The following is a 27,515-nucleotide window of genomic DNA, read 5'->3' on the forward strand; positions in this document are numbered from 1 at the left end:
ACTAGTAACACAAATAAAGAGAAGGCACCATTTACAATATTATCATGTGGTACTAAATATCTAGTAAGAAATTTAACAATTTTGTTGTTAAATGAAAAAATTAAAAATTAAGAGAAATTAAAGAACTAAATAAACATATTTTGTTCACTGAAAGGTTTAACATTGTAAAGATTTCAGTTCTCTCCAAGTTGATCTATAAATTCAGTAAAAATCCAATCAAAATCCCAATAAGATTTTCATGAAATTTGATAAGACTATTCTAGTAGGTAAAAGAGTAAGTGGTCAAAAGCAGCCTGGGCATTTATTGTATTTATTTATTTATATTTATATATATATATTTTTAGCCTGGGCATTTTTGAAAAAGAAAAGCAGGAATAATTTGCCCTCTTAGATATCAGGATTTAGTGTGAACCTATAGTAATTAAAAACAGTATGGTTTTGGCTAGTTGAAGTCAGCCAATTTTTAATTTTGGGTTTTCTTTAAAGGATTAAAGTTTAGAAAAAAAAAGATTAAAGTTTAATCTTTTATTATGAGCATTCGAAGTTGCTACATCTTTGAAAGCATATTTCCAAGGAGCTAAATGGCTTTTATAAATGTTTTATAGATGTTAATACAATGGAAGGGTAAAGAATGTTTTACAATAATGAAAATAACATGGTATGTAAATATTTTGCAAGGGATTTGAGAGACAGATGTTGTAGATAGTTCTGGTTTTAAGACTGATCTAGATTCAAGTGAGATTGCTCTAGTTCAGTAATTTCATAAAAATCTTAGGATCTAATTCTGGATGGAGAATATCCCATGGAACCTGGGGAGCTTCAGGTTTTGTAGAACGATGTGAAAAACCTTGAGCTAATTAAATAACCTTTAGAGGTTACTTCAAATTTATTTTTATACTTACATAGGAATTTATATTGCCTTGTTTTTCACAGGTTACACAAGTTAGTAGCTAAATAAAGTATGTTCTAAGGCTTTTTTTGTTTGATTTAGGGAAATAGTTAACAGTTGATACTTTGCTAATATTGCAATTGTTTTTCTTCTGAAAGAATAAGTCAATTTGGTTAGTTTAGTTAAGAGTTTTTTTTGTTTTTTTGTTTTTGCAAGTTGTTACAACTCATGAGAGCCTTCTTACTTTTGATCAATATGTGTATTGTGCTCTTGTTCTTTCCTCATTACAGTATGGTGTTATAAATTTTACAAACCTAGTCCTGATAATGTGACAGGATATAAATTTATCTTAAATATTATTAAATTAAGTATATAAATCTAAGTTTTAACACAATGTTTTCATGAAGTAGGCTATTTTATTTGAAATCTAAGTAATCAGATGTTTCTGTACAAATTTTTATGAAGTAAGAATAAGTAAATAATTTGATATTAGCAATCTTTTTTCCCCCAAAAAAGCTCTTATTGTAGATAAAGAATAAAGCCCAGAGATGTTAAGTACAAGTTCAGAGGAGTCATTATTGACAAAGTCAGAATTGAACCCAGTTTTTCTGATTCCAAATGTGCTGGAAATATTGTGAAGGAGGAATCAGGAGGCCTGGTGAATAAACTGGAGCTGTGGAAGGAGATATCTGGAGTTGGGTTTTGCTGTAACCTAATTGGTCTCCTTATCCCCACTCTTCCCCTTTTTCTCATTCATCTTTCATACTGTCTGTTCTTTTCTCTTATGCTCATTATCTTTGTTATGCTATCACCATTATTTTATAAAATTCATTTAGGAATTGAGTGACCTTAATTAGAATAGATTTCATGTATCAGATTCTAAAAGCTTTAGAACATTTGTTTTTATCCATCCACTCAGCTGTGCCAGAAATCTTGATGTCTTCTGCAGTCTTTTCTTTACCCTCCACATCTAATTGCTTCTTGGATTCTACCTCAGAACTAGTTCACAAATCTATCACCGTTTTCCCCTTCAAGCAGTCTTGCCTGGTTTCTAGTCCTTTCATCTGCTGGATGGTCACTAGCCTTCTAAAAGTTCTTCCTACTCTTTCGTCTATGAAAATTGATTCCTCTACTTTAATGCGTCCATAAACTTGGATGGGAAGACCTTACATCTTTTTTTTCTTACAGTTTTATTGAGATATAATTGACATACAGCACTGTATAAGTTTAAGGCATACAGCATAATGATTTGACTTACGTACATCATGAAATTATTATCACAGTAAGTTTAGTGAATATCTCTCATCTCATATAGATACAAAATTAAAGAAATAGAAAAATATTCTTTTTCCTTGTGATAAGAACTCTTCGGATTTACTCTCTTAACCATTTTCATATATAATGTACAGCAGTGTTAATTATATTTATCATGTTGTACATTACACCCCTAGTACTTATTTATCTTATAACTGGAACTTTGTACCTTTAGACTGTCTTCATCCAGTTCCTCCTCCCCCCACCTCCATCTCTGGAAACAGTAAGATATTACATCTTTATTTTCACTAATTGCTTATTGAAAATTACCATTTCCTTCCATTATGAATAAGGTGACAATCCTCAGTAATATTATCAATACTTGTGACTTGGTCACCAATGGAAAACACATATATTTTCATATCACATTACAGTTGTTGAAGATAACTTGAATATCATTTATGCCCATGATACTTTGGCATACTTTGAAATTATAGTAGTTGCTGCATACTCTGCTATATCTTGTTATTTAATGTTTTAATGAGGCTTATAGGTTATCCCCAGTTCAAAAAATATTTTGATTACTGTATTTCCATATAATTGGTTTTACTATCCTATTTCATTTCATGAACTTAAAAATATTATTCTGTAATAAAAATGTTCTAAAATTAGATAATGGTAATAGTTACACAACTTTGTGAAATACTATAAAAAACACTGAATTGTACACTTTAAAAGGGTGAACTTTATGTATGTGAATTATATTCCAATAAAGCTGTTATAAAAATATTATTCTGGGGACTTCCCTGGTGGCGCAGTGGTTAAGAATCCGCCTGCTACTGCAGGGGACACAGGTTCGAGCCCCAGCCTGGGGAGATCCCACGTGCCACAGAGCAACTAAGCTCGTGTGCCACAACTGCTGAGCCTGCTCTCTAGAGCCCGTGAGCCACAACTAATGAAGCCCGCGCACCTAGAGCCCATGCTCCACAATAAGAGAAGACACCGCAATTAGAAGCCTGCACACCGCAACGAAGAGTAGCCCCGCTCGCCGCAACTAGAGAAAGCCCGCACGCAGCAACGAAGACCCAACACAGCCAAAAATAAATAAATAAATAAATAAATAAATAAATAAATAAACTCTATTCATTAAAAAAAAAAATTATTCTGATAATGGGTCTCTATGCTTTATCAGAATATAAAAAGCGTCTAAGGTACATAAAGTATTACCAGCCCCTTCTCTTTACCTGGAAATATACTTTCCTTCCCAGTTTACTACCTAGAAACCTTTTATTAGGCATTTTTCCAAAACCTTGCTAAATATTTCCTCAGTAAAGCCTCTTCCAACTTCCCGGGGCAGTTCTTTTGGTGTGCTCCTAGGAATGCTTACATATACTGCATATACCCTAAGCCCATTGTTGGTTATCAACCTCTAGGTTGATAATTTCTTCAGCCTTGGGTTCATGTCTTTGTGTCCCTAGCACCTGGTATAATGCCTGGCACGTAGTGGATGGTCTACTGATGAATGAGTGAATAATGAGGCTTTAGTGTGGCACAAGAAATACGTTAGGATGGAAATGATACTGGGAGAAGGAAAGAAGAATCATTTATTTTTTTCTATTGAAATCAGTTAGTAGACTCTGCTTTTTAAAAAGTACTCCTGTTTTTTGCTAAGATCTTATTTTTCGTCAACAATCAGTCATTTATTCAAACATACCTCCCTTTCCTTCAGGGAAATTAAATTTTAATCAGCAAAACTCATTAATCTGTACATTTAAAATGTGTATTTTATTATATGTAAAGTACATATAAAAATGAGGAAAAAAATTGAGACCAGAGAGAAAAACATCTAAGTAGCATAATGACTTAAGAATTAAATAATCGATCTAACAATCAAGAGAAATATAAAGTAGTGCATGCACAAATGCCAAATGAGAGTTAGAGATAAAAACTAAGTTCAGGGGAAGGAGAAATCACTGGGAGTCTATAGTGGTGGTTTTTCTGTGTAGTATTTGGATGGGGAGAGAGGAGGATGACAGCATTATAGCCAGTGAATATAGTGAAGGCACAGGCTTAGCAGTGGGAAAGAGTAAGGCATGTTCTGGGAGAGCCAGTTAGGGGAGTCTTCGAGTATTTCAGATGAGAAATGCTAACAGTCTTGAGGAAGAATAGCAGTGGTTGGGATAGTTGAGGAAGACGTGATCAAATCAGACTCCAGGAGTTAGGGAACTGGTTGGATACAACAGGGTAATGGAGGAATCAAAAAATAATTGAAATATTGGTCTTGGTTAATTGGTGGAAAAATGATATTATTAACAAAATAGAGAAGTAAGGGAGCAGGGCAAGTTTTTTGGAGATGGTAAATATTTCCATTGGTTAAAAATATCAAGCTTATTTTGGCATCTAAACTGATTCAAGAATAAGCTACATGTTTTATAGAAATGAAAACATGTTTTACATTTAATCACACTTTACAACATAAAAAACAGTTCTAAGAAGATATCATGTTATCAGGAAAATATAATGTTTCCATTTTTTGTACATGTGGTCTTTTTTTTTTCTTTCTTTCTTAGATTCCAGTATGGTTAGTGATATTGTACTTCAAGACTTACTGGCATATGTGTCTTCAAAACATTCCTATCTCAGAGATCTTCCTCGGAGGCAGCTTCAGAAAATGAGCAGTATAGAATTTGTAGAATTGGAGCAGCTTCAGCCAGACGTGTTAGTCCATGCAGTTCTAAGAGTTGTTGATATCATTATACTGACAGGTAAACATTTTGGGTGCCTCCTTAATTTTAGGTTATAAAAAAATTAAGATACAATAAGGACCTACTGTATAGCACAGGGAACTATACTCAATATTTTGTAATAACTTATAAGGGAAGAGAATCTGAAGAAGAATATATATATGTATATTCTTCTGAATTGTGCTGTACACCTGAAACTAACACCATATTGTAAATCAACTATACTTCAATTAAAAAAAATTAAGATACAGGACCGTCTTAGTGTACCATTTGGTTATCAGTAGATATCATTAGACACTGAAGTACGGTATCACATGTAATAGAGTAATGCCAACTGAAATATTCCTTTTCCTTTTCCAGAGGCATTATACAGTTATAGAGGACAGAAGCAAAGGAAAGTTATGTTAACAGTGGAACAGGCCCAAGGTCAACATTATGTGCTTGTATTATGGGGTCCTGGAGCAGCCTGGTACCCTCAACTTCAAAGGAAAAAAGGTAAATACACCAAAAAGCATTTAATCTATTTATAGTTAGGTAAATGATTAATGCTTATGAGCCTAAGATGAAGGGACTCTGGAGATCAGACTACGTTTGAAATATAATTGATCATGATTGAATATTCTTTTGCAGATTTCTTCTGTTATAATTTTATACCTCCTGTAAGCAATTCAGTGATCTAAAAAGTCCTCTACAATTAATGGTAGCAAAATAAAATCTTCTGTTTATTCCCAGGTATACTACTTTACCTTTATAGTGAAGATCTTACCTTCTTTGGATAATGTTGTTTAAAAATTTAATTCTGGAGACGCTTCTACAATTTTTGTTCAGCCAAAGTACTCTGATAAATAAACTTCTCTCTGGTTATAGGGCAGATGTTAGGGGAGTTGCATTAACTCTTTCAAGTCGCAGTGTTACTGTTTAATAAATTACTGTGCCCCAGGTTTTTATTCCAGTTGTTTTAAAAGTGTGGACTATTAGCCATCCATAGAATGTTCATGTTTAAAGTATGACACATGATTACATTTTTCTTTAAAGCATAAGTTAATCACTTATGATGTATTGAATTAAATGGAATTGATGTTTCAATAAAATAGTATAACATCTTCTTTTTGATATTGTGAGATCCTTTAGCTGCAACAATCAGAAACAGTTTAATTACTGGCTTATGAGTTATTTTACTCTGCTAAATTAATTCAAAGATTAAGTATGTGACCCATTCTTTTTTACCTGAAAGAGTTAATGTTTCTTTGCAAACTTCTATTTCAAAATAGTTATCTAAAGATAAGATCTATCACATCGTCTCTCTTAATCATTAATAGCCCATAACTAGGATTTGACTTTTGACTTTTATGTTAAGATCAAGCAGTGACAAACATTTGTTTGGTTGAGAAATCTGAAACATGTGTCGATGATAGACAAACCATCGTTGTTGACCACCATGTCACGGCCAGGAACATGAGTCTACTGCGTGCTGAGCAGAATGTAGGTCGAAGGTGTCATTCCAGTTACAGTGGAGCTGTAGCAAAGCAGATTGCTCCATGCTTAATATGAATATTCTTTTAAAACTAATAGTTATTTGGTTAATAGAAGAGGAATTGTAGTTATCTCTAGATAATTCTGTGATATTTAGGTTAATATTGAAAATTTATGAATCCAGGAATTAAGGTATAGTTGTTCTTTGTTCATTCATTCAGCATATTTATTTATAATCATTGTTTTTTAAGTTTTAATATCTACCTTAATACCTCAAGATCATTCTTTCTAAAATGGGAAAATACCAATTTTGAAGAATCATTTAAGTAAGTGATTCTACTTTCACAAATTGTTAGCATTCTGTCTATTCATTTAGTATATCTTTTTTTTTCTTAAGGCATTCTCTGTATTATTCTTTCTGTACTGGGCCCTGGTTTTACTTGTTCCCAAGGAAAACAAACTCACATTTAGGTGATATAATCAGAAATGATCGTCAAGCAGTCATTACTGAATACTGGAGATAACAGAGTCAATGTTTTAGAGAAGAATAATAAGAGACTAATCCCCAATTTACGTTTTTTAGAAATATGTGTTGTTAGTAGGAATTTGGTATGCCTCATGTGTAGCAAGCATTGGTCACAGTTTAGGTCCTAATGAGGGTCGGCTAGGGACATAAATTACACTTCTTGGGAATTGAGTATGCATAAAATAAGCTATTCAGAACTAAATGCCTTTCCAATGCAATATTCTCCTGAAATCATTTAATAGAAGTCTAATATTTAAAAAATAAAACATTACAATAAAGTACTCTCATGACATTACTAATTAAGCACAGAGTAATACAAATGATCTCAACCTTTATAATTATACTTCATGCAAAATCACAGTTATGTCTGCATGGAGGTTTGATATCTGTACCTGCCCTTAATTCATGATTCAAATATAGAATTGTATCACGAATTGTCTCAGTACTGGTCAGTCTCCCTCAGACCTACTAGCTTAACTCCTTTCTGCTACTTGAACATGCCAGCCTTTTTCCTGCCTTGGGATCTTGAATTTACATGTTTCCCCTGCCTAGAGTGCTTTTTCCTCCAGCTCTCCCACATGGATGGCTCTCCAATTTCATTTCCACAGAGAGGCCTCACACATGAATATACATAATCACTCCCTATCAGGTCACTCTTTGTTTTTTCTTGGCTGCATTGGGTCTTCGTTGCTGCGAGGGAGCTTTCTCTAGTTGCGGCTAGCGGGGGCTACTCTTCGTTGCGGTGCACGGGCTTCTTATTGCGGTGGCTTCTCTTGTTGCGGAGCACGGGCTCTAGGTGCACGGGCTTCAGTAGTTGTGGCTCGCAGGCTCTAGAGCGCAGGTTCATTAGTTGTGGAGCACGGGCTTAGCTGCTCCGCGGTATGTGGGATCTTCCTGGACCAGGGCTTGAACCCGTGTTCCCTGCATTGGCAGGCAGATTCTTAACCACTGCGCCACCAGGGAAGATTCTTAACCACTGCGCTACCAGGGAAGTCCCAGGTCACTCTTTGTATAGCACTCATGCCACCTAACACAGACAGATGATCCAGCTTATTTGCTTGCTTGGTAATTAACTAAATTTCCCAGTAGGTTGTAAAGTCTGTGAATAAAAGCACCCTGACTAGCTTGTTCATCATTGTTTCCCCATCACACAGCACTGCCTGTGCTAGTAGATATTTTCTTTATGAATGAATGAAGAATAAAGTACAGATCAGAGGACTTCCCTAGTGGTCCAGTGGTTAAGACTCCGTGCTTCCACTGTAGGGGGCATGGTTTCAGTCCCTGGTCAGGGAACTAAGATCCCGCATGCCCCTCAGCATGGCCAGAAAAAAAAAAACAAAACAAAACCCAGATCAGGCAGCCATTCAAAGTTCCCACTGTCTTTAAGGAGTAAAAGACTCAAGTTTGAGGAGGAAATAACTTGGCTTGTTTCAAATGATAAGAAAAGAATCACAAAGTTAAAAATGCATGCACGTGAAGGTTTTGCATCCATTGGATGTATTAAGAAATTATATTTGAACTTGGACACTGAGGGCTTGTAGTTAAAACTAGAACTCTATCATGGTTAACTTAAACAATTAAGGGGGATATATTGGAAGTATACAGGAGTATGTCATAGTACATAGGACAAGAGTGATGGGTTTCAGGGGGACTTGGAACTAGGAGCTGTAAAGCTTTTTGGGTCCCAGGCACCATCTCCATGGATCTGCTTTATTCATTCAGTCTAGACTTTCCCTGCTTCTCAACCTTATGGAAAGCAGATGGTTACTCTGTAGCTCCTATTTTACTTTTCCTTTTAAGAGACCAGTTCCATTTCTAAATTCCCAGCAAAGAGAATCTGATTGCCTAGATTGAATTTGATTCAGTCAGCTGTGGCCTGGAGGACAGGGTCAAAAAGTAGGCAGTTCCCTGTCGGTCCAGTGGTTAGGACTCTGCACTTCCATTGCACGGGGTATGGAACTAAGATCCCTCATGCTGCACTAAGCGGCCAAAAAAAAAAAGAAAAAAAAGTACCAGTTGGAGTATCTGAGCTTATTTCAGAGGGTGAGGGAACAGTTAAGGGGGTTATTTGTGGTCTGGTAGACACACAAAGATATTCACTATCAAAGATGTTTATGTTCACTAGCCTGGAGAGGTGTACATTATAGAATATTTGGTTTAAAAAAGTAGGTTATAGGGGCTTCCCTGGTGGCGCAGTGGTTGAGAATCTGCCTGCCAATACAGGGGACACGGGTTCGAGCCCTGGTCTGGGAAGATCCCACATGCCGCAGAGCAACTGGGCCCGTGAGCCACAATTACTGAGCCTGCGCGTCTGGAGCCTGTGCTCCACAACAAGAGAAGCCACGACAGTGAGAGGCCCGTGCACTGCGATGAAGAGTGACCCCCGCTCGCCACAAGTAGAGAAAGCCCTCGCACAGAAAACGAAGACCCAACACAGCCATAAATAAATAAATAAATAAAAATTAAAAAAAAAAAAAGGTAGGTTATAAAACTTCATGTATAATAGGATCCCATTTTAATAAAAGTGGATATATAAGTATGTATATACACATTAAAATATCTGGAAATACAGGGACTTCCCTGGTGGTGCAGTGGTTGAGAATCTGCCTGCCAATGCAGGGGACACAGGTTCGATCCCTGGTCTGGGAAGATCCCACATGCCGTGGAGCAACTAAGCCCATGCGCCACAACTACTGAGCCTGCTCTCTAGAGCCTGCGAGCCACAACTGCTGAGCCCGTGTGCCGCAGCTACTGAAGCCTGCGTGCCTAGAGCCCGTGCTCCGCAACAAGAGAAGCCACTGCAACGAGAAGCCCATGCACCGCAACGAAGATTAGCCCCCCATTCACCACAACTAGAGAAAGCCTGTGCGCAGAAAGGAAGACCCAACACAGCCAAAAATAAATAAATAAATAAATAAATTTTAAAAAAATCTGGAAATACAGATACTAAAATGCTAGCAGTGGCTATTTCTATATAGTAGTATTATGTGCTTTTTATTTTTTCTTTATACCTTTAGTTTGAATTTTATGCATGTATGGAGTCTGCATTTATTTTTTAAACCTTTTAGTATAAAAAACTTCAAACAGGGACTTCCCTGGTGACGCAGTAGTTAAGAATCTGCCTGCCAATGCAGGGGACATGGGTTCGAGCCCTGGTCCAGGAGGATCCCACATGCCGTGGAGCAATTAAGCCTGTGCGCCACAAGTACTGAGCCTGCGCTCTAGAGCCCGTGAGCCACAACTACTGAGCCCATGTGCCACAACTACTGAAGCCCGTGTGCCTAGAGCCCATGCTCCATAACAAGAGAAGCCACCGCAATGAGAAGCCTGTGCACCGCAACGAAGAGTAGCCCCCGCTCGCCACAACTAGAGAAAGCCTGAGCACAGCAGCGAAGACCCAATGCAGCCAAAAATAAATAAATGAATAAATATATTTTTTAAAAAACTTCAAACATATAGACAGAATAATATAATCAACTGAAGTACCCATTATCCATTTTATTGAAACATGGGCAATCTTATCTTACCTATTACTTTTCTTTTACTGTCTAAATATTTTACAAAAAGTATATTTTATTTTATAATTTAAAAATTAAAGCAAATTTTTTTCCTTTAAAAAGTAGATAATATTTGGAATATCTAGCTAACAATTCGAGAAAAAATAAGAATTAAACTTATACTTTATATTTGTGCCAAAATAAATTCCAGGTGCATTAGAAATTCAAATATTTTAAAAAAAGAGCAATGAGTACTAGAAGAAAATATAAGTGAACTTATTTGGAACCCAAAGACTAGTAGGTTAAATAAAATATAGCAACAAAAAACTGCATTAAAAATCAACTAAAAATCACTATATACAAAATTAAAATGCAAGTGAAAAACCAGAAAAAAATTGCATTTTGTCAGAAAGTAATGCCATATGCAAAAGAAAAATACTTGTACGAATAAATGGGCAATAGATATGAACAGGCAAGTACCCAAAGAGGAAATTAAAGTGGCCAATAAATGTATGAAAATAGTTACTCTTACTAGTAATGGAAGACAGACAAATAAAATAATAATCACAGCTGATTTTTCTCCTAAGAAATCAATAGAGAAGATATGGGGAAATAGCCACTCTCCTAAACTACTGAAGATGTAAATTGGCAAACCTTTCTTTTTCTTTTTTGTTTTTCTAACTGAAGTATAATTGACTTACAGTGTATTAGTTTCGGGGTAAAACCTTTCTTGAGGACAATTGACAATGCATATGAAAGCCTTAGAATTTGGAATACCTTTGGCCTAACAATTATAATTAATAGGAATTTATCACGGTTGTGCATAGAGATGTAGCTAAAAATATTTTATCACAGTACTATTTATAATAGTGAAAAATAAGAAACATGCCCCAAAAGAGAGGATTACTCTAATAATTTTTAAGATTTTGGTATATCTGTGCAATGACATATTACGCAGTATTTTAAAATAATGTAGAATAATACTTAATGACAAGTAAAAATATAGTTGACATAAGTAAAAATCAAACAAATTGAGAACAACTAGATGGCCACTAAAATATTAACTGTGTTTATTTTGAGGTGTTGATTATAGCTGCCATTTATTTCTTTGCTTATCTGTGATTTCTAAGCATGTATTTTATAACAAGGCAAGAAAGCTATTTTAAAATAGTGATTGGTTTTAAGCAACAGCTTGGAATATATATGCTTTAGTTCTTTTTAATGATGCTCTGTCTATACAGATGTATTGACTTGTTTTAAGACTGTCCACAAAAAAAAAGCTGTCCAATGAAAGAAAATGAGGAAGCTGGTAGGGTGTGTGAATTAGATTTATGGCCTGAAGTATGTGGGAAACTAAAAAGACAACTGTCATTAGAAAACTTAGTGCTAAGAGACCTCTTTTTGTTTTGATATAGTTTTAAAGTTGAATCTATTAATATATAGTCTGATTATTTGGCAAGAAGGTCTGTGCTACTGTGGTTCAGAATTATTACTAAGGGAATTAAAAATAGGAGCAACTGAGTCTAAATGCTTTTATTTTTGTTGTGGAAAAATTAGCTAAATAAGAAAACTAAGGGGACTTCCCTGGTGGCACAGTGGTTAAGACTCTGCACTCCCAATGCAGTGGGCCCAGGTTCTATCCCTGGTCAGGGAACTAGATCCCACATGCATGCCACAACTAACAGTTCGTATGTCACAACTAAAGAGCTCTCAAGCTGCAACTAAGGAGCCCATATGCCACAACTAAGGAGCCCGAGAGCCACAACTAAGGAAGCCCACCTGCCTCAACTAAGACCCAGTGCAACTAAATAAATAAATAAATAAATGAATAAATATAAAAGAAAACTAAGGTGTTGAAACATCAATGAGTAATATTAATTATGGCAGACGTCCATTTCTATGCCATTATTTTAAAATATCTTTTCTGCAGATATCAAAATGCGAGTTTGCTACTTTGAAAAGCAGTTGGTTATGATAAATTACGACTGTTTAGGAGACCAAGTAATCTTTAGAAAAATTTTTGTTAAAATTATCTCTAGCGTTCTTATCTTATTGCCTTAATACAACATTGATATTTTGCCTCTTTATATCCAAATTCCTTAATGTGATGAAAGTTGTATTTAATTGATTTAATCAGGTCAATCTATTTAATCTGATTTTGAGCCTAGATAATTTCCTTTTTGGTAACTTTTTGTTTTTGTTTTGTTTAAGATTGTATTTGGGAATTTAAATATCTTTTTGTTCAGCGCAATTGCATCCTAGAGAACCTAGAATTGCATACGACACCATGGTCATCTTGTGAGTGCCTGTTTGATGATGATATAAGGGCAATTACATTTAAAGCAAAATTTCAAAAAAACACAACCTCCTTTGTGAAGATGTCAGATTTAGCGACACACCTAGAGGATAAGCGTTCAGGTAAGACCTTTATTTATATAAGACATTGCTAGTTTTTTTTTTTAAATAAATTTATTTATTTATTAATTTTTGGCTGCGTTGGGTATTCATTGCTGCGCTCGGGCTTTCTCTAATTGCGGTGAGCGGGGGCTGCTCTTCGTTGTGGTGCTCAGGCTTCTCATTGCGGTGGCTTCTCTTGTTGTGGAGCACGGGCTCTAGGCACGCGAGATTCAGTAATTGTGGCACACGGGCTCAGTAGTTGTGGCTCGTGGGCTCTGGAGCGCAGGCGCAGTAGTTGTGGCGCATGGGCTTAGTTGCTCCACAGCATGTGGGATCTTCCTGGACCAGGGCTTGAACCCATGTCCCCTGCATTGGCAGGAGGATTCTTAACCACTGCGTCACCAGGGAAGTCCGCTAGTTTTAATATAAGCAAAGAAGCTGCCATTTGTGGGGGAAATGTGTAATTGAATATAAAAGTGAAATGTAGATCTCTGTAAGTAACTGAAACAGATACTGACATCTGCCTAACATTTTGCCTACAATCCTTTGAGGTTAATTTGTAATTATTAGGGATTACCTAAAAATATTTTTTGCATGTAGTTAAAAGCAGCTTATCATTTAATAAGCCAGAAATAGAAAAATGACTGTAGCCAGAATCACTGTTGAGATAAACATTTTATCAAGTTACTAAGCTATCATCTATCTATACATGAGTGTTAAAAGTTAACATTGATACAGAATTTACAGAATTTACTTACTGCTTTGTATAATGTAATAACATACTTCCTGAACTCAAATATGCGTGTGTGAGTGTGAGTGTGTGTATAAATTTCATTCTCAGAAGCATACTACATGGAAGAATGCCTGATGAATTTTATACACACACTCACACAATTTCCATGAACTAAATATAATTAATTTATTTTGAGTGCAGTAGTAAAAGGAGTATGTTTTAGGTTCAAAATGCTATACACTTTGGAATGAAGAGAGAGTAAAATAGTGCAAATAACTAGATAAACTGCTACAATTTTAGTGGGAAATACTTTTCACTAAATTGCATTCCTAACTACAGAAATGATGCTAAAAAGATGCTAACTCCTGGTTGAAGGTATAACAAATTAAACAGCATTTAAAGCTATAGTTAAGGTTGCTAAATGCCAGTAATGAGTAAATGTCAGTGATTATCAGTTTTGGAAACTAATAGAAAGTTTTCCAGCAGCTACTATAGCAAATGTATTTATTTATTTTTAAATATTTATTTATTTATTTATTTTTGGCTGCGTTGGGTCTTCGTTGCTGCGTGCGGGCTTTTCTGTTGTCAAGGCAAGTGGGGGTTACTCTTCGATGCGGTGTGCGGGCTTCTCATTGCTGTGGCTTCTCTTGTCGCGGAGCATGGGCTCTAGGTGTGCGGGCTTCAGTAGTTGTGGCGCGTGGGCTTAGCATTCGTGGCTTGCGGGCTGTAAAGTGCAGGCTTAGTAGTTAGGGCGCACGGGCCCAGTTGCTCCACAGCATGTGGGATCTTACCAGACCAGGGCTTGAACCCGTGTCTCTTGCACTGGCAGACAGATTCCCAACCACGGCGCCACCAGGGAAGTCCATAGCAAATGTATTCAGAGGGCAAGTAAGGGTTGAAAAAAATGAGATGTTTCTGCAGGTTTATTGTTAGATAATTTAAGTTTTTTAATGAAGAAGAAAAATTTGGTCAAAAATTTTCCTCAGAATTTGTGTAAGATTACTATATTTGGTGCTTTTATAGGTTGAGTTATTGAGAATAACTCAGGAACTTTGGATCTTGATACTGAATTTTAACTTTATTCTCCAGTCTGCATAAATAATTTTCTGAATTCTTATAGATGGTTTTAGATTTTGTTAAATGCTAAATGTGTTTTAAGACTAAGATTATTTTAACAGTTTTTCTAGTGAAAAGAATCTGGTCCCAAATAAAATAAGTTGAAGCTCCTAAGAGATCACATGCTAAGATTCTCAACTATATTTCTTGGGCTTTTTTACTAGCATGCTATGCCCACTTTTGGTTCATCCACAGAAATGTAAGAGTTGTGTCATATGCAGTTAATAGGATACTTCAGAGTTAGTGGTTTTCTTTTTTAAAAAATAATTAATTATTTATTTATTTTTTGGCTGCATTGGGTCTTCGTCGCTGTGCGTGGGCTTTTCTCTAGTTGCGGAGAGCGGGGTCTACTCTTTGTTGCGGTGAGCGGTCTTCTCATTGTGGTGGCTTCTCTTGTGAAGCACGGGCTTTAGGCACGTGGGCTTCAGTAGTTGTGGCTCACAGGCTCTAGAGCGCAGGCTCAGTAGTTGTGGCACACGTGCTTAGTTGGTTCACGGCATGTGGAATCTTCCCGGACCAGGGCTTGAACCCATGTCCCCTGCACTGGCAGGCAGGAACCACTGTGTCACCAGGAAAGTCCAGAGTTAGTGCTTTTCAAATGTGATTCAGAGTGTCAGCTTAAAAAAAAATTTTTTTTTTTTTTAAATTGGAATGACCATTCTTAAATTTTTATTTATTTATTTATTTATTTTTGGCTGTGTTGGGTCTTCGTTTCTGTGCGAGGGCTTTCTCTAGTTGTGGCGAGCGGGGGCCACTCTTCATCGCGCTGCGCAGGCCTCTCACTATCGTGGCCTCTCTTGCTGCGGAGCACAGGCTCCAGATGCACAGGCTCAGTAGTTGTGGCTCACGGGCCTAGCTGCTCCACAGCATGTGGGATCTTCCCGGACCAAGGCTCGAACCCGTGTCCCCTGCATTGGCAGGCAGATTCTTAACCACTGCGCCACCAGGGAAGCCCTAACAGGGTTTTTGGGATGTAATTTTCACACAGGAAATTACCCTTTTTTAAAGCATGCACATTCACATTGGTGAGTTTTGACATGAAACCCGTGCAACCGTCACCACAGTCATGAAACCGTCAGCTGTCTCTCTGTAATCTCTTCTGACTCCTCATCCCTGCCCCCGATTCTTCCAGGCAATCAATCTGCTTTCTGTCAGTAGAGATTACTTTGAATTCTCTATGGTTTTATATACATGGACTCATGCAGTACGTACATTGTTTTGTTTGGCGTCTTTAACTTAGCAAATTCTTTGAGTTGTATCTATGTGGTTGTGTGTATCAGTAGTACATATTATATGAATATACTGTGATTTGTTTATCTGTTCAGCTGTGGATGGACATCTGGATTGTTTCCAGTTCTTGGCTATTATAAATAAAGCTTCTATAAACATTCAAATATAAGGCATTACATAGTCTTTCTTTTTTCATGAGTAAATACCTAGGAACTGAGTCAATAGCTAGATTATATGGTAGGCATATGTTTAACTTTTAAAGAAACTGCCAAAAAATAAAAATAAAGAAACTGCCTAACTGTTTTCCAAAGTAGTTGTACCATTTTACATTTCCACCAGCAGTGTATGAGAGTTCTGTTTTTTCCACACCTACCTCAACACTTGGTATGGACATTCTTTTTAATTTTGTTCATTCTAATAGGTGTGTAGTAATGGGTCATTGTGGTTTTAATTTGCATTTCCTTATTGACTGATGGTGTTGAACATCTTTTATGTACTTTATTGCCAACTATATATCTTCTTTGATGAAGTGTCGATTGAAATCTTTTGCCTACCTAAAAAAATTGACTTGATTTATTGAATTTTGAGAGTTCTTTATGTTCTGGGTAAAAATTATTTCTCTGTCTTTTTTTTTCTTTTTTTTTTTTTTTGGCTGTGCTGTGCAGTTTGCAGGATCTCAGTTCCCAGACCAGGGACTGAACATGGGTCACGGCAGTGAAAGCCCAGAATCCTAACCACTAGGCCACCAGGGAACTCCCTGGGTAAAAATTCTCTATCAACTATAAGCTTTGCAAAAATGTTGCTTGTCTTTTGCTTGCCTTTGTTGTAGTCTTTTACTTGTCTTTTCATTATTTTACCCAGGTCTTTTGAAGAGCACAAGTTTTAAATTTTAATGAAGTCCAGTTTATCCATTTATTCTTGTATGAATTGTGCTTTTGGTGTCATTTCTAGGAAATCTTTGCCTAACCCAATGTCACAAAAATTTATCTCCTACATGTTATTCTAAAAGCTTTAGAGTTTTAGGTTTTAAATTTGGGTTTATGATCTATTTTGAGTTAATTTTGTATGTAACGTGAGGTATGGCTTGAAGTTGGGGTTTTTTTGTTTGTTTTTTGCTGTATGACTATCCAGTTGTTCAAGCACTAGTTGTTGGAAAGATTATTCCATTGAATTGCCTTTGCACCTTTGTCAAAATCAGTTGTCCACATGTATGTTCTATTTCTGGACTTCCTTCTGTTTTATTGATCTATTTGTCTATCTTTCCACCAATAGCACACTATTTTGATTACTTAAGTTTTATACTGATAAGTCTTGAAGTCAGATATTGTTAGCCTTCCAACTTTGTTCTTTTCAAAGTTGTTTTGGCTGTTCTATAACCTTTGCATTTCCATGTGGATTTTAGAATCAGTTTGTCAATTTCTACAAAAAAAGCCTACTGGGATTTTGATTGGGATTGTGTTGAAGCTATAGATTAATTTGGGGAAGAACTGAAGCATCTTAACACTGAGTTTGCCAATCCATGAACAAGATGTATCTCTCCATTTGTTTAGATCTTCTTTAATTCCTTAGCTGTGTTTTATAGTTTTCAGAGTATAGGACTTTCACATTGTTTGTCAGACATACCCCTAGTTTCTATTTTTATGCTATTATAAATGGTATTTTTTTTAAATTTTATTTATTTATTTATTTACTTATGGCTGTGTTGGGTCCTCACTTCCCTGCGAGGGCCTTCTCCAGCTGCGGCAAGCGGGGGCCACTCCTCATCGCGGTGCGCGGGCCTCTCACCATCGCGGCCCCTCTTGTTGCTGAACACAGGCTCCAGACGTGCAGGCTCAGCAACTGTGGCTCACGGGCCCAGCCGCTCCGCGGCACGCGGGATCCTCCCAGACCAGGGCTCGAACCCGCGTTCCCTGCACCGGCAGGCAGATTCTCAACCACTGCGCCACCAGGGAAGCCCCATAAATGGTATTTTTAAGAATTTCAGTTTTAATTGTTTATTGGTAATATGTAGAAATACAGTTGATTTTCGTATATTGACCTTGTATTTTGTAACTTTGCTACACCCACTAAACTCAATAGCAACTCTTTGGTGGATTTGGATTTTCTACATAGATGGTCATTTTACTTGTGTTAAGACAGTTTTACTTCTTTCTTTCCAGTCTGGATGCCTTTTATTTATTTTTCTTTCCTCGTTACACTTGATAGCTCCTCTAATACCATATTGAAAAAAAGTTGTAAGAGCAAGCATTTTTACCTTGTTTCTGATCTTAGGGAGAAAGCATTTATTCTTTCATTATTAAGTATGATATTGGCTGTATGTTTTTCATAGATGCCTTTATCAGGTTGATGAAGTTCCCTTTTATTCCTAGTTTTCTGAAAAAAAATTGTTTTTTAATTTTTTAAAAAAATTTATTTATTTTTGGCTGTGTTGGGTCTTTGTTGCTGTGTGCAGGCTTTCTCTAGTTGTGGCGAGCAGGGGCTACTCTTCATTGCAGTGCATGGGCTTCTCATTGCGGTGGCTTCTCTTGTTGCAGAGCACGGACTCTAGGCACGCGGGCTTCAGTAGTTGTGGCACGTGGGCTCAGTAGTTGTGGTGTACGCGGCATGTGGGATCTTCTCGGACCAGGGCTTGAACTCGTGTCCCCTGCATTGGCAGGAGGATTCTTAACCACTGTGCCACCAGGGAAGTCCTGAAAAAAAATTTTTTTTAAATCAGAAATGGATGTTAGAATTTTTCAAATGATTTTTTTGCCATCGATTGAGATGATCATAGTTTTTTTCCAATCTTTTAATATAATTAATTACATTGATTGATTTTTGCATATTAAACCAACTTTGCATTTCTGGGTTTTTTGGTTTTTTGGCCACGCCATGCATGGCTTGTGAGATCTTAGTTCCCTGACCAGGGATAGAACCTGGGCCCTTGGCAGTGGAAGCACGGAGACCTAACCGCTGGACCGCCAGGGAATTCTCACTAACATCTGTTAATAAGAATTTTTATGTCTGTGTTGTCTGCAGTTTTCTTTTCTTGTAGTAACTGTTACCGAGTCCAAGCTCACTTTGCTCACCGCGTGACAGGCCAGTAAATTGGGAGATGAGGTGTTGAGGCAAGGAATATGACTTTATTTGGAAAGCCAGCAGACCAAGAAGATGGTGGACTAGGGTCCCCAAAAGACCATCTTATCGGGGTCTGGATGCCAGTTTCTTTTATAGAGTCAGAGAGGGAAGTAAAGTAAAAAGATAAAATAGAGAGGGAGAGGTGGCGAGGAAGTAAAGTAAAAAGGTCCATCAGTCTGGCAAAACATCTCCTGGAATGGCCAGCCTCAGTGAGGGGATGTGTTAATTTCTTCTTTCTTGCAGCCATTCACAGGTGGGCAGGGTTCCCTGAGGCAGGCCATTATATATGATTATAATAACAAAAGCAACGGAAAGCAAAGGTTAAAGTCAAAGAAACAGATCCAACATGGAGTCCCATTTAGTTCTTCCCTGTTACATATCTTTTTCCGGTTTTGGTGTTAGAGCAATGCCCTTAGAATGAGTTGGTATGTAGTTTTTCCTCTTCAGTTTTCTGGAAGAGTTTGTTTAGAATTAGATTGATTTCTTCTGTATGTGTTTGGTAGAACTCAGGGAAGCCATCTGGGCCTGAAGTTTTATTATTGGAAGGTTTAACTACAAATTAAATTTACTTAATAGATATAGGGCTATTTTGGTTATCTGTTTCTTCTTGAGTGAGCTTTGGTAGTTTGTATCTTTCAAGAAATCTGTTCATTTCATCTAGGTTGTTGGCACAACAACAGCAACAACAATTTATTGGCATAAAGTTATGATATTCTCTTATCATCCTTTTTGATATATGTAGAATGTATAGTAATATTTGTAACAGGGAAGAGGTAAATCGGACTCAACGTTGGACCTGTTTGACTTTAACCTTTGCTTTTCATTGCTTTTGTTATTATAATCATACATAATGGCCTGCCTCAGGGAACCCTGCCCACCTGTGAATGGCTGCAAGAAAGAAGAAACTAACACATCCCCTCACCAAGGCTTGGTCATTCCAGGAGATGTTTTGCAAGATTGATGGCCCTTTTACTTTACTTCCTCACCACCTCTCCCTCTCTGATTGTATAAAAGAAACTGGCATCCAGACCCAGAAAAGATGGTTTTTCAGAGACACTATTCTGCCATCTTCTCGGTCTGCCGGCTTTCCAAATAAAGTCGTATTCCTTGCCTCAACTTCTGGTCTCCGATTCATTGGCCTGTCTGGTGGTGAACAGAGCAAGCTTGGACTCATAACAGTATTACCTGATATTGCTAATTTGTGTCCTCTCTCTTTTTTTTTACTGATCATTTTCGCTAGAGTTTTACCAATTTTATTAATCTTCTCAAATAACTACCTTTTATATTCATTAATTTTCTCTGTTTTTCTATTCCATTGATTTCTTGTCTGATCTTTATTTTTCCTTTCTTCTGCTTTCTTGGGTTTCACTTTTTTACCTTTCTTAAGGTGGAAATTGTGGTCGTTGATATGAGACTTTTTTTTTCCCAATGTAGGAGTTTAGTGCCATAAATTTTCCTCCAAGTACAGCTTCTAAGTTCTCTATCCAGTGCACTATGGATTACAAGATTTTCCACTCTAGCTGGTGGGAAGATACACTACTCCCAGCTCTGTGCAAGCTTCAGTGATTGTTCCCAGTAATCCTTTTCCATGGTTCTTTCCTTGGCCTCTGGTCACATATATTGGTCAATACTCAGTTGAATTCTCCAAGGGGTGGACCCTCTGCATTTCTCCAGAGTTCTCCCTCTGCACTTCTCCAGAGTTCTCTCTCTTTGCAGCTCTCATCTATCTAGTGCTCTGCCCTGAGAACTCTAGCCATACTAGCCTTCCAGACTCAAAGCTCTGTCTCCTCTCAACTCAGGGAAACCACCAGTCTCTGCCTGGGTACCCTTTCCTTCACCACAGCCAGGAAACTCTCTTTGTAAGCTGGGGCAGTCACCAGGCTTACATCTTTTGCTTCTCATCTGTTAGGGATCACTGTCCTTTGTTGTCTGATATCTGATGTCTTGAGAATTGTTGTGTCATACATTTTGTTTGGTTTTTGGTTGTTTCAAGTGTCTTAACTATTTTTATACACAACACTTCTGACATCAAATGTATGGGGTTTTTTGGTTTGTTTTTTTGTTTTTGTTTTTTTCACACCAATAGCCATTTCTGTAACTCTGAACACCAACTCGGTGTCCTACAGTTCAATATTGATGCTACCTGCTTGGAGTTAGTATCAGACTCCACAGGTTTAAGAGCTCAGTCCCACAGGACTGTCCTCACTCCAGATGCCAGTCTCAAGTATTAGGTACCCCGGGTACCCTTCTGTCTGACTTGGCTACAAAGTTGGGAGTTCCCACAGCCCTCCCCACTTTCAGGCTCAGTAATTTGCTAGAACTGCTCACAGAACTCAGGAACTCTCTTTGTTTACATACCAGTTTATTATAAAGGATACAACTCAGGAACAGCCAAATGGAAGAGATACATAGGGCAAGGTATGGGGGAAGGGGCGTGGAGCGTCCATGCACTCTCCAGGTGCACCAACCTCCCAGCATCTCAATGTGTTCATCAATCCAGAGGCTCCTTGAACCCTGTTTAAGGTTTTTAATCAAGGTCTCATCGTGTAGGCGTTATTGATGAAATCATTGCCCATTGGTGATTAGCTCAATCTCCAGCCCCTTTCCCCTCTGCAGAGGTCAGTGGGTAGGGCTGAAAGTTCTAACCATCTAATCTGCCTTGGTTCTTTTGGTGACCAGCCCTCATCCTGAAGCTACCTATGGGCCCCAGTCACCAGTCATCTCATTAGCAAAGAAAGATACTCTTATCACTCTGGGAGATTTCCAAGAGTTTTTGGACCTGTGTGCTGGGAACTAAGGACAAAGACCAAATATTTACTTTTTATTATATCACAAGGTAGGAGCATAAATCCAGTCGCTTACTCTACCTTGGCCAAATGCCAGGTTAAAATTTTACAAGTTGTGTTAATTCAGGTATGTGTGTTTGAATATTTTCCAAGATGTGATTATAGGTTAGCATTATTACATTATAAAACTAAGCTAAGGAGAATGCAAGTAGAAAACAAAAACAACAACACCTCTCAAAATATCCACCTTTTAATTGAATACAGAGATTTATTCTCAGAGAAGAACTCCATATACCCACTTCTACATGGAAACATTTATTGATATTGTGACCAAACGCAAGTTCGTGTGCCGGATGCACAGTGAGGCCAAACAAACCAAAATGTCAGAGTTCGGAGCAGAGAAAGATTTATTGCAGGGCCAAGCAAGGAGAATGGGCAGCTCATGTTCAAAAAATCCCAACTCCCTGGTGGTTTTCAGGGAGAAGTCTTATGGGCAGTATTTGGGGTGAGAGATGCAGGGTGGTGCTCTGGGAATCTGTGTGCTCAGCCTGAAGTTACCATCCTCCACTTGGGTTGGGGCCTTAGTTCCTGCAGAAGAGCTCAAAGATACTGTTATGTATATTCCATGAGAAGGAACCAGGACCCTGCCCCACTGCTGTACTACTGTTTCTTGACTTCTCCTCCCTTGTTTCTGCATCTCCTCCCTTCGTTGATTAGCAACTGTTTGAATCTGCTCTTCGGAACTCAGGGAAGATCAAGGAGGCTGAATGAAGCCTATTTCCTACAAACAAGAAATGAGGACACAGAAAGGATTTGTACCTGGGAGAGCCCCACAGGGTCCTACTCTGTTTCAATACTAACAGTTAAGTTAAATTAATAATACTTCTGGAAAATAAACACAGATGATAGAAAATTTACAAATTTTTATACCAAACAAAATTTTGATACAACTTTCAAAAATGGAAGTAAGTGGCTATAGAAACTCTAGATTTATACTAGTTGGTGAAATCTTGGGTAGTGTTGTAGTGCCATGTAAATTTCTAACCCAGTTTCATATTTATATGTCCTTCCTGTCCCCGCCCCCCCACCCCCAAAGCCCCACAGGCTTGTGGAGCTGGTCACTGCAAGAAGAATGCCATAGGCAGTAGAGGGGCTACATTTAATTTGGTGTCACAGAGAAGTCTACTCTGTTATCTACCTTTTACATAAAACAGCTACTTGCTGGGATTGGAGACCTAGAATTAGATTTTAAAATAAAAATAAACAATATTATGGACAACAACAAATTAGGTGGCTACAGTTTTGATGATTAATGGTACTAAGTATATAAACTGACCAATTTGGGGGATGAGGCTGGGAATTGGGACTATTCTTGCAAACCCTGGAGGTGTACTCCCCAGTGGGAAACCATGCAAAAACTTCGTGCTGTTATAGTCAGTCCCTGGTTGTGAAACTGAGCAGGACCCTGCGGGGCCTTCCCAGGTACAAAAAACTTTCTGTGTCCCCAGTTTCTTATTTGCAGGATAAAGGCTTCAGCCTCCTAGACTTTCCTGAATACCAAAGAGTAGATTCCAACAGTGACTAACCAGGGAAGTAAGGGAATGCAGAAACAAAGAAGGAGCAGTCAAGAAATCATAGTGCAACTATTAAAGCAGGATCCTGGTTCCTGCTCAAGTAATATACATTAACAGAATTTTTGAGTTCTTCTGCAGGAACTAAGGCCCCCCACACTAGTGGAAGATGGTTAACTACATGCTGAGACCCCAGACTGGTTGAAATCAGAAGTCTCATGATTGACAATCCTGGAACACCACCCTGTTACCTCACCATTAACCAATCAGAAGAAAGTCACACCCTGCAGCCCTCATCCCGAATTTTGCGCAGCAAAACTTCTCCCTAAACAAGTTCCTAACGCATAGCATAGGTAACTATATTTAATATCCTGTGGTAAACCATATGGAAAAGACAGTATGCAAGTAAACGACTCCAGGTACACATTTTTTTTTTTATTTTTATAAATTTATTTTATTTATTTATTTTTGGCTGCACTGGGTCTGCGTTGCTGTGCGCGGGCTTTCTCTAGTTGCAGCGAGCAGGGGCTACTCTTCGTTGCGGTGCGTGGGCTTCTCATCATCGTGGCTTCTTGTTGCGGAGCATGGGCTCTAGGCGCGTGGGCTTCGGTAATTGTGGCTCCTGGGCTCTAGAGAACAGGCTCAGTAGTTGTGGTGCACGGGCTTAGTTGCTCCGCGGCATGTGGGATCTTCCTGGCCCAGGGCTCAAACCCATGTCCCCTGCATTGGCAGGCGGATTCTTAACCTCTGTGCCACCAGGGAAGCCTGTAGAGGCTGTAGAGCAGAGATTGGCACACTGTAAATCAACTGTATTTCAATAAAAACAAAAACAAAAACACTTCTCCCTGAAAACCATCAGGGAGTTTGGATTTTTTGAGCGTGAGCTGCTCATTCTCCTTGCTTGGCCCTGCAGTAAACCTTTCTCTGCTCCAAACTCTAACATTTCAGGTTGTTTAGCCTCAGTATGCACTGGGCACCCGAACTTGTGTTTGGTAACAGTATCCTGTGTTCACAGAGGCCCTTTTAGCTATTTTCAGTCTCTTGATGTTTAGCTATGAGGGTGGAATTCATAGTTTTTATCATTGTTTATGTGTTTTTAAGACAGACATGGGGAGAGCATGTGGAAATACAAGCAATGTTTTTCTAACCTATTTCATAGTTAAATAAAAGGCAGAAGAAAGGGAGATTAACAGGGGGAATTTCCCAAGAGGGTCTGCTTCCTTAGTAAAAGCCAGAGGGGTTGAGGCTGTGCCTGCCTCCTTGTAAAGAAATGAAGATTCTGGGAATTCTCTGGCGGTCCAGTGGTTAGGACCACGCTTTCACTGCAGTGGCCTGGGTTCAATTCCTGGTCGGGAACTAAGATCCCTCAAGCTGCGTGGTGCAGCCAAAAATTAAAAAAAAAGGAAGGAAGGGAGGAGGGGAGGAAGGAGGGAAGGGAGGAGGGGAGGAAGGAAGGAAGTATCCTGCCATCAGCAGAATATCAGTGCCCAGCAGACCGTGAACCCCTTGAAAGCGGTATCCACATTCATCATGAACTTTTAATTCAAGAGTTGTGTAAATTTACAAAATGTTAGCAATTATATTAACATTCTTCTAAACTTATTGGGACTTCCCTGGTGGTCCAGTGATTAAGAATCTGCCTTCCAATGCAGAGGACGAGGGTTCGATCCCTGGTCAGGGAACTAAGATCCCACATGCCGTGGGGCAACTAAGCCCACGCGCCGCAAGTACTGAGCCTGCACACTCTGGATCCTGCGCGCCACAACTAGAGAGAAGCCCACGTGCTGCAACGAAGAGCCCATGCACCGCAACGAAAAACCCTGCATGCCACAACGAAGATCCCGCGTGCCGCAACTAAGACCCAACGCAGCCACATAAATAAATAAATAAATATTAAAAAAACAAAAAACATAGGTGAGCTATGCTTTAATAAAAATAAAATTACTGAGTTATTTCACTAAATAATTTCTTAGTGATTCATCACGTCTATGGAAAGGCGTGATGAAGAGTCTGCTATAGTTTATTAGGTATGCTGACCGCTACACACCCTTGTAATTTGTGTAGAGATATATGACATGATTGGAAGAGATGATGAAACAACCTTCAGGCACTAAAAGACTGAAGCAAACTGAAGGGCTTAGGAATAGGAAAGTCGCCATTAATGAGACCCCTGCAGAGATTACCAGGAAAGGGAACAGGACACTGAATGATGAGTTCTTGACCCGGAGTGTGCTAAAAGGATGAAGAGGAGCAAATTCAAAGCCTTAAAAAAGGCTTTAAACTGAACATGGAGAGGAAAAGAGAAGGTTGCTCAGATAAACTCATCAATCTCACTAGTATACAATAAGGCAAAGATAAATTAGAAAAAAAGAATGTCTGGCAGATAAGAGATACTCAGTATTTGTTGAATGAGTGAGTGCATGAGCCAGTGAGTAGTGAATGAACATGCTTGAGGTGCCTGGTGAGTCACACAGAAAACATTTAGTACATGAGGACCCTCAGGGCTCACATGGCTATGTAACCAACACCCAGTGTGTGGATGATGATGGGTGGGAAATTGAAAAAAAAGTTTAAAAAGATGGTAAGCTAGTGGTGTATTATTTTTGGGCAAAGTAGAGAATAGAAGAATTACTGACCTCCTATTTGACTTTTGATGATGATTAATTAAAAAGGAAGAAGAGATGGCATGTTAGTTTCAAGTGTTTAAAGGGATTTCTCCTAAAAAAGATTAAACTGATTTTTCATGATTCCAGAGGACAGGGAGGAAGAAAACATCCACCTTTTCAGCCAAATTAGCCAAATAAATCTTTAAGTTGCAGGCAGATCACCCCTTACACTCTATAGTAAATACGGAAGTCCTCCGTGAGTGAGAATGTCTAGGAAAAGAGTAGAGAAGACAAAGAACAAGACCTCGGTGTATCCTTTACTGTAAGTAACTGTGAATCAACTGTATAGTTAACCATGTTTGTAAATTAAAGTTATGGTTTTGGCCTCCTAATTTGTGATATTTCTTTCTGTTTGTCTTTTACAGGAGTGATTCTAATCAAAGCCCAGATTTTAGAGCTAGTGTTTCCCGTTACAGCATCTCTGAAGATAGCTCTAAATGCTCACAGTTCTCTGAAGATTATTTTTTCTTCTCTTCCCAATATTATATATACGGGCTGTGCAAAATGTGGATTGGAACTAGAAACAGATGAGAACAAGATCTACAAACAATGTTTTAGCTGCTTGCCATTTACCATGAAGAAAAAATACTATAGGTAAGGCAACTAAGCAAGCCAGCGGGATGGAAAATGTTTAATATTATAGGACTGGAAGTGACCAAAAAATTACATATATCAACTCTTTCTAATGAGAACTAACTAGAGCTAATCCAAGAGAATAAATTTTTCCTCCTGAGTGATAAATAGCTATTTATGAAAGCAGAAATTGCCCAGTAATCATAACAGGAATTTTTAAAAAGCAGTAATTGGGAGATTTTATTGTCTTTAAGCAGCTATACTGAAGAAAACTTTTACTTGGTTTACATTTTTAACCAAGTTCTAAATGGCTCATAAGAAACTCATTTCCTCACCTTAACATATTATTGGAATTTAAAGGTTAAAAGTAATTATATGACCTAACCTCTGAGTTGTGGAAGCTAGTAAGGTGTTTAACCTTTCTGTATCTCAGTTTCCCCAACTTCATATTAGAAATTAAGGATAGCAGACTAGCACTCAGTGTTTTATTCTCTTTTCTATTTCTAAATACTGCAATATCTAAAAGCCGTATGCAAATATATTCAGCATGTTATCATGGAATACTTTAAGAAAATTTACAGAAGCTTAGTCCATAAGCCTTATTTCCCTTTACATGTATTTATGTTTGTTATAAATAAGTAAATGAACTTTGCTCTTACTTTGAAAGTTGCTTGTCTGGAAAAGAAAATTGGATTCAGATGCATGGTCCCCTCCCTTCGCCTCCCCCAAGTCCATTCTCCACAGCTGACAGAGTGACCACTCCCTTCCTTTAAAACCTTTCCAGAGTTTCCCATCACACTTGCCTCTGTGGTCTCATCTGCTGTACTCCTTGCCTTGCTCAAAGGGCTGCAGCTGTACCGGCCTTCTTGCAGTTCTTTAGACACTCTGACTTTTTCCTCCTTAGGGCTTTCTCACATGCTCTTTTCTCTGCCTGACTCCACGA

General features: G+C 38.1%; 1 protein-coding gene across 30 annotated transcripts in view; it reads left to right on the plus strand.

The window, feature by feature from the left end:
* Window positions 1-27,515, plus strand: part of SHLD2 (shieldin complex subunit 2) — a 95,062-nt gene that overhangs the window by 61,877 nt on the left and 5,670 nt on the right. For 24 of the 30 annotated variants that reach the window (XM_082407895.1, XM_082407872.1, XM_082407871.1 and 21 more), the window contains 4 exons: window positions 4,714-4,908; window positions 5,248-5,382; window positions 12,595-12,801; window positions 26,365-26,593. In XM_082407895.1, the coding sequence (XP_082264021.1) occupies window positions 4,714-4,908; window positions 5,248-5,382; window positions 12,595-12,801; window positions 26,365-26,593 (766 nt within the window). Of the gene's footprint in view, window positions 1-4,713; window positions 4,909-5,247; window positions 5,383-12,594; window positions 12,802-26,364; window positions 26,594-27,515 lie in introns of those variants that run through there. The other 6 variants (XM_082407887.1, XM_082407888.1, XR_014249132.1 and 3 more) reach the window with 5 other exon arrangements.

Source organism: Balaenoptera borealis, assembly GCF_965194805.1.
Source record: "Balaenoptera borealis genome assembly, chromosome: 10".
Taxonomy (NCBI): domain Eukaryota; kingdom Metazoa; phylum Chordata; class Mammalia; order Artiodactyla; family Balaenopteridae; genus Balaenoptera; species Balaenoptera borealis.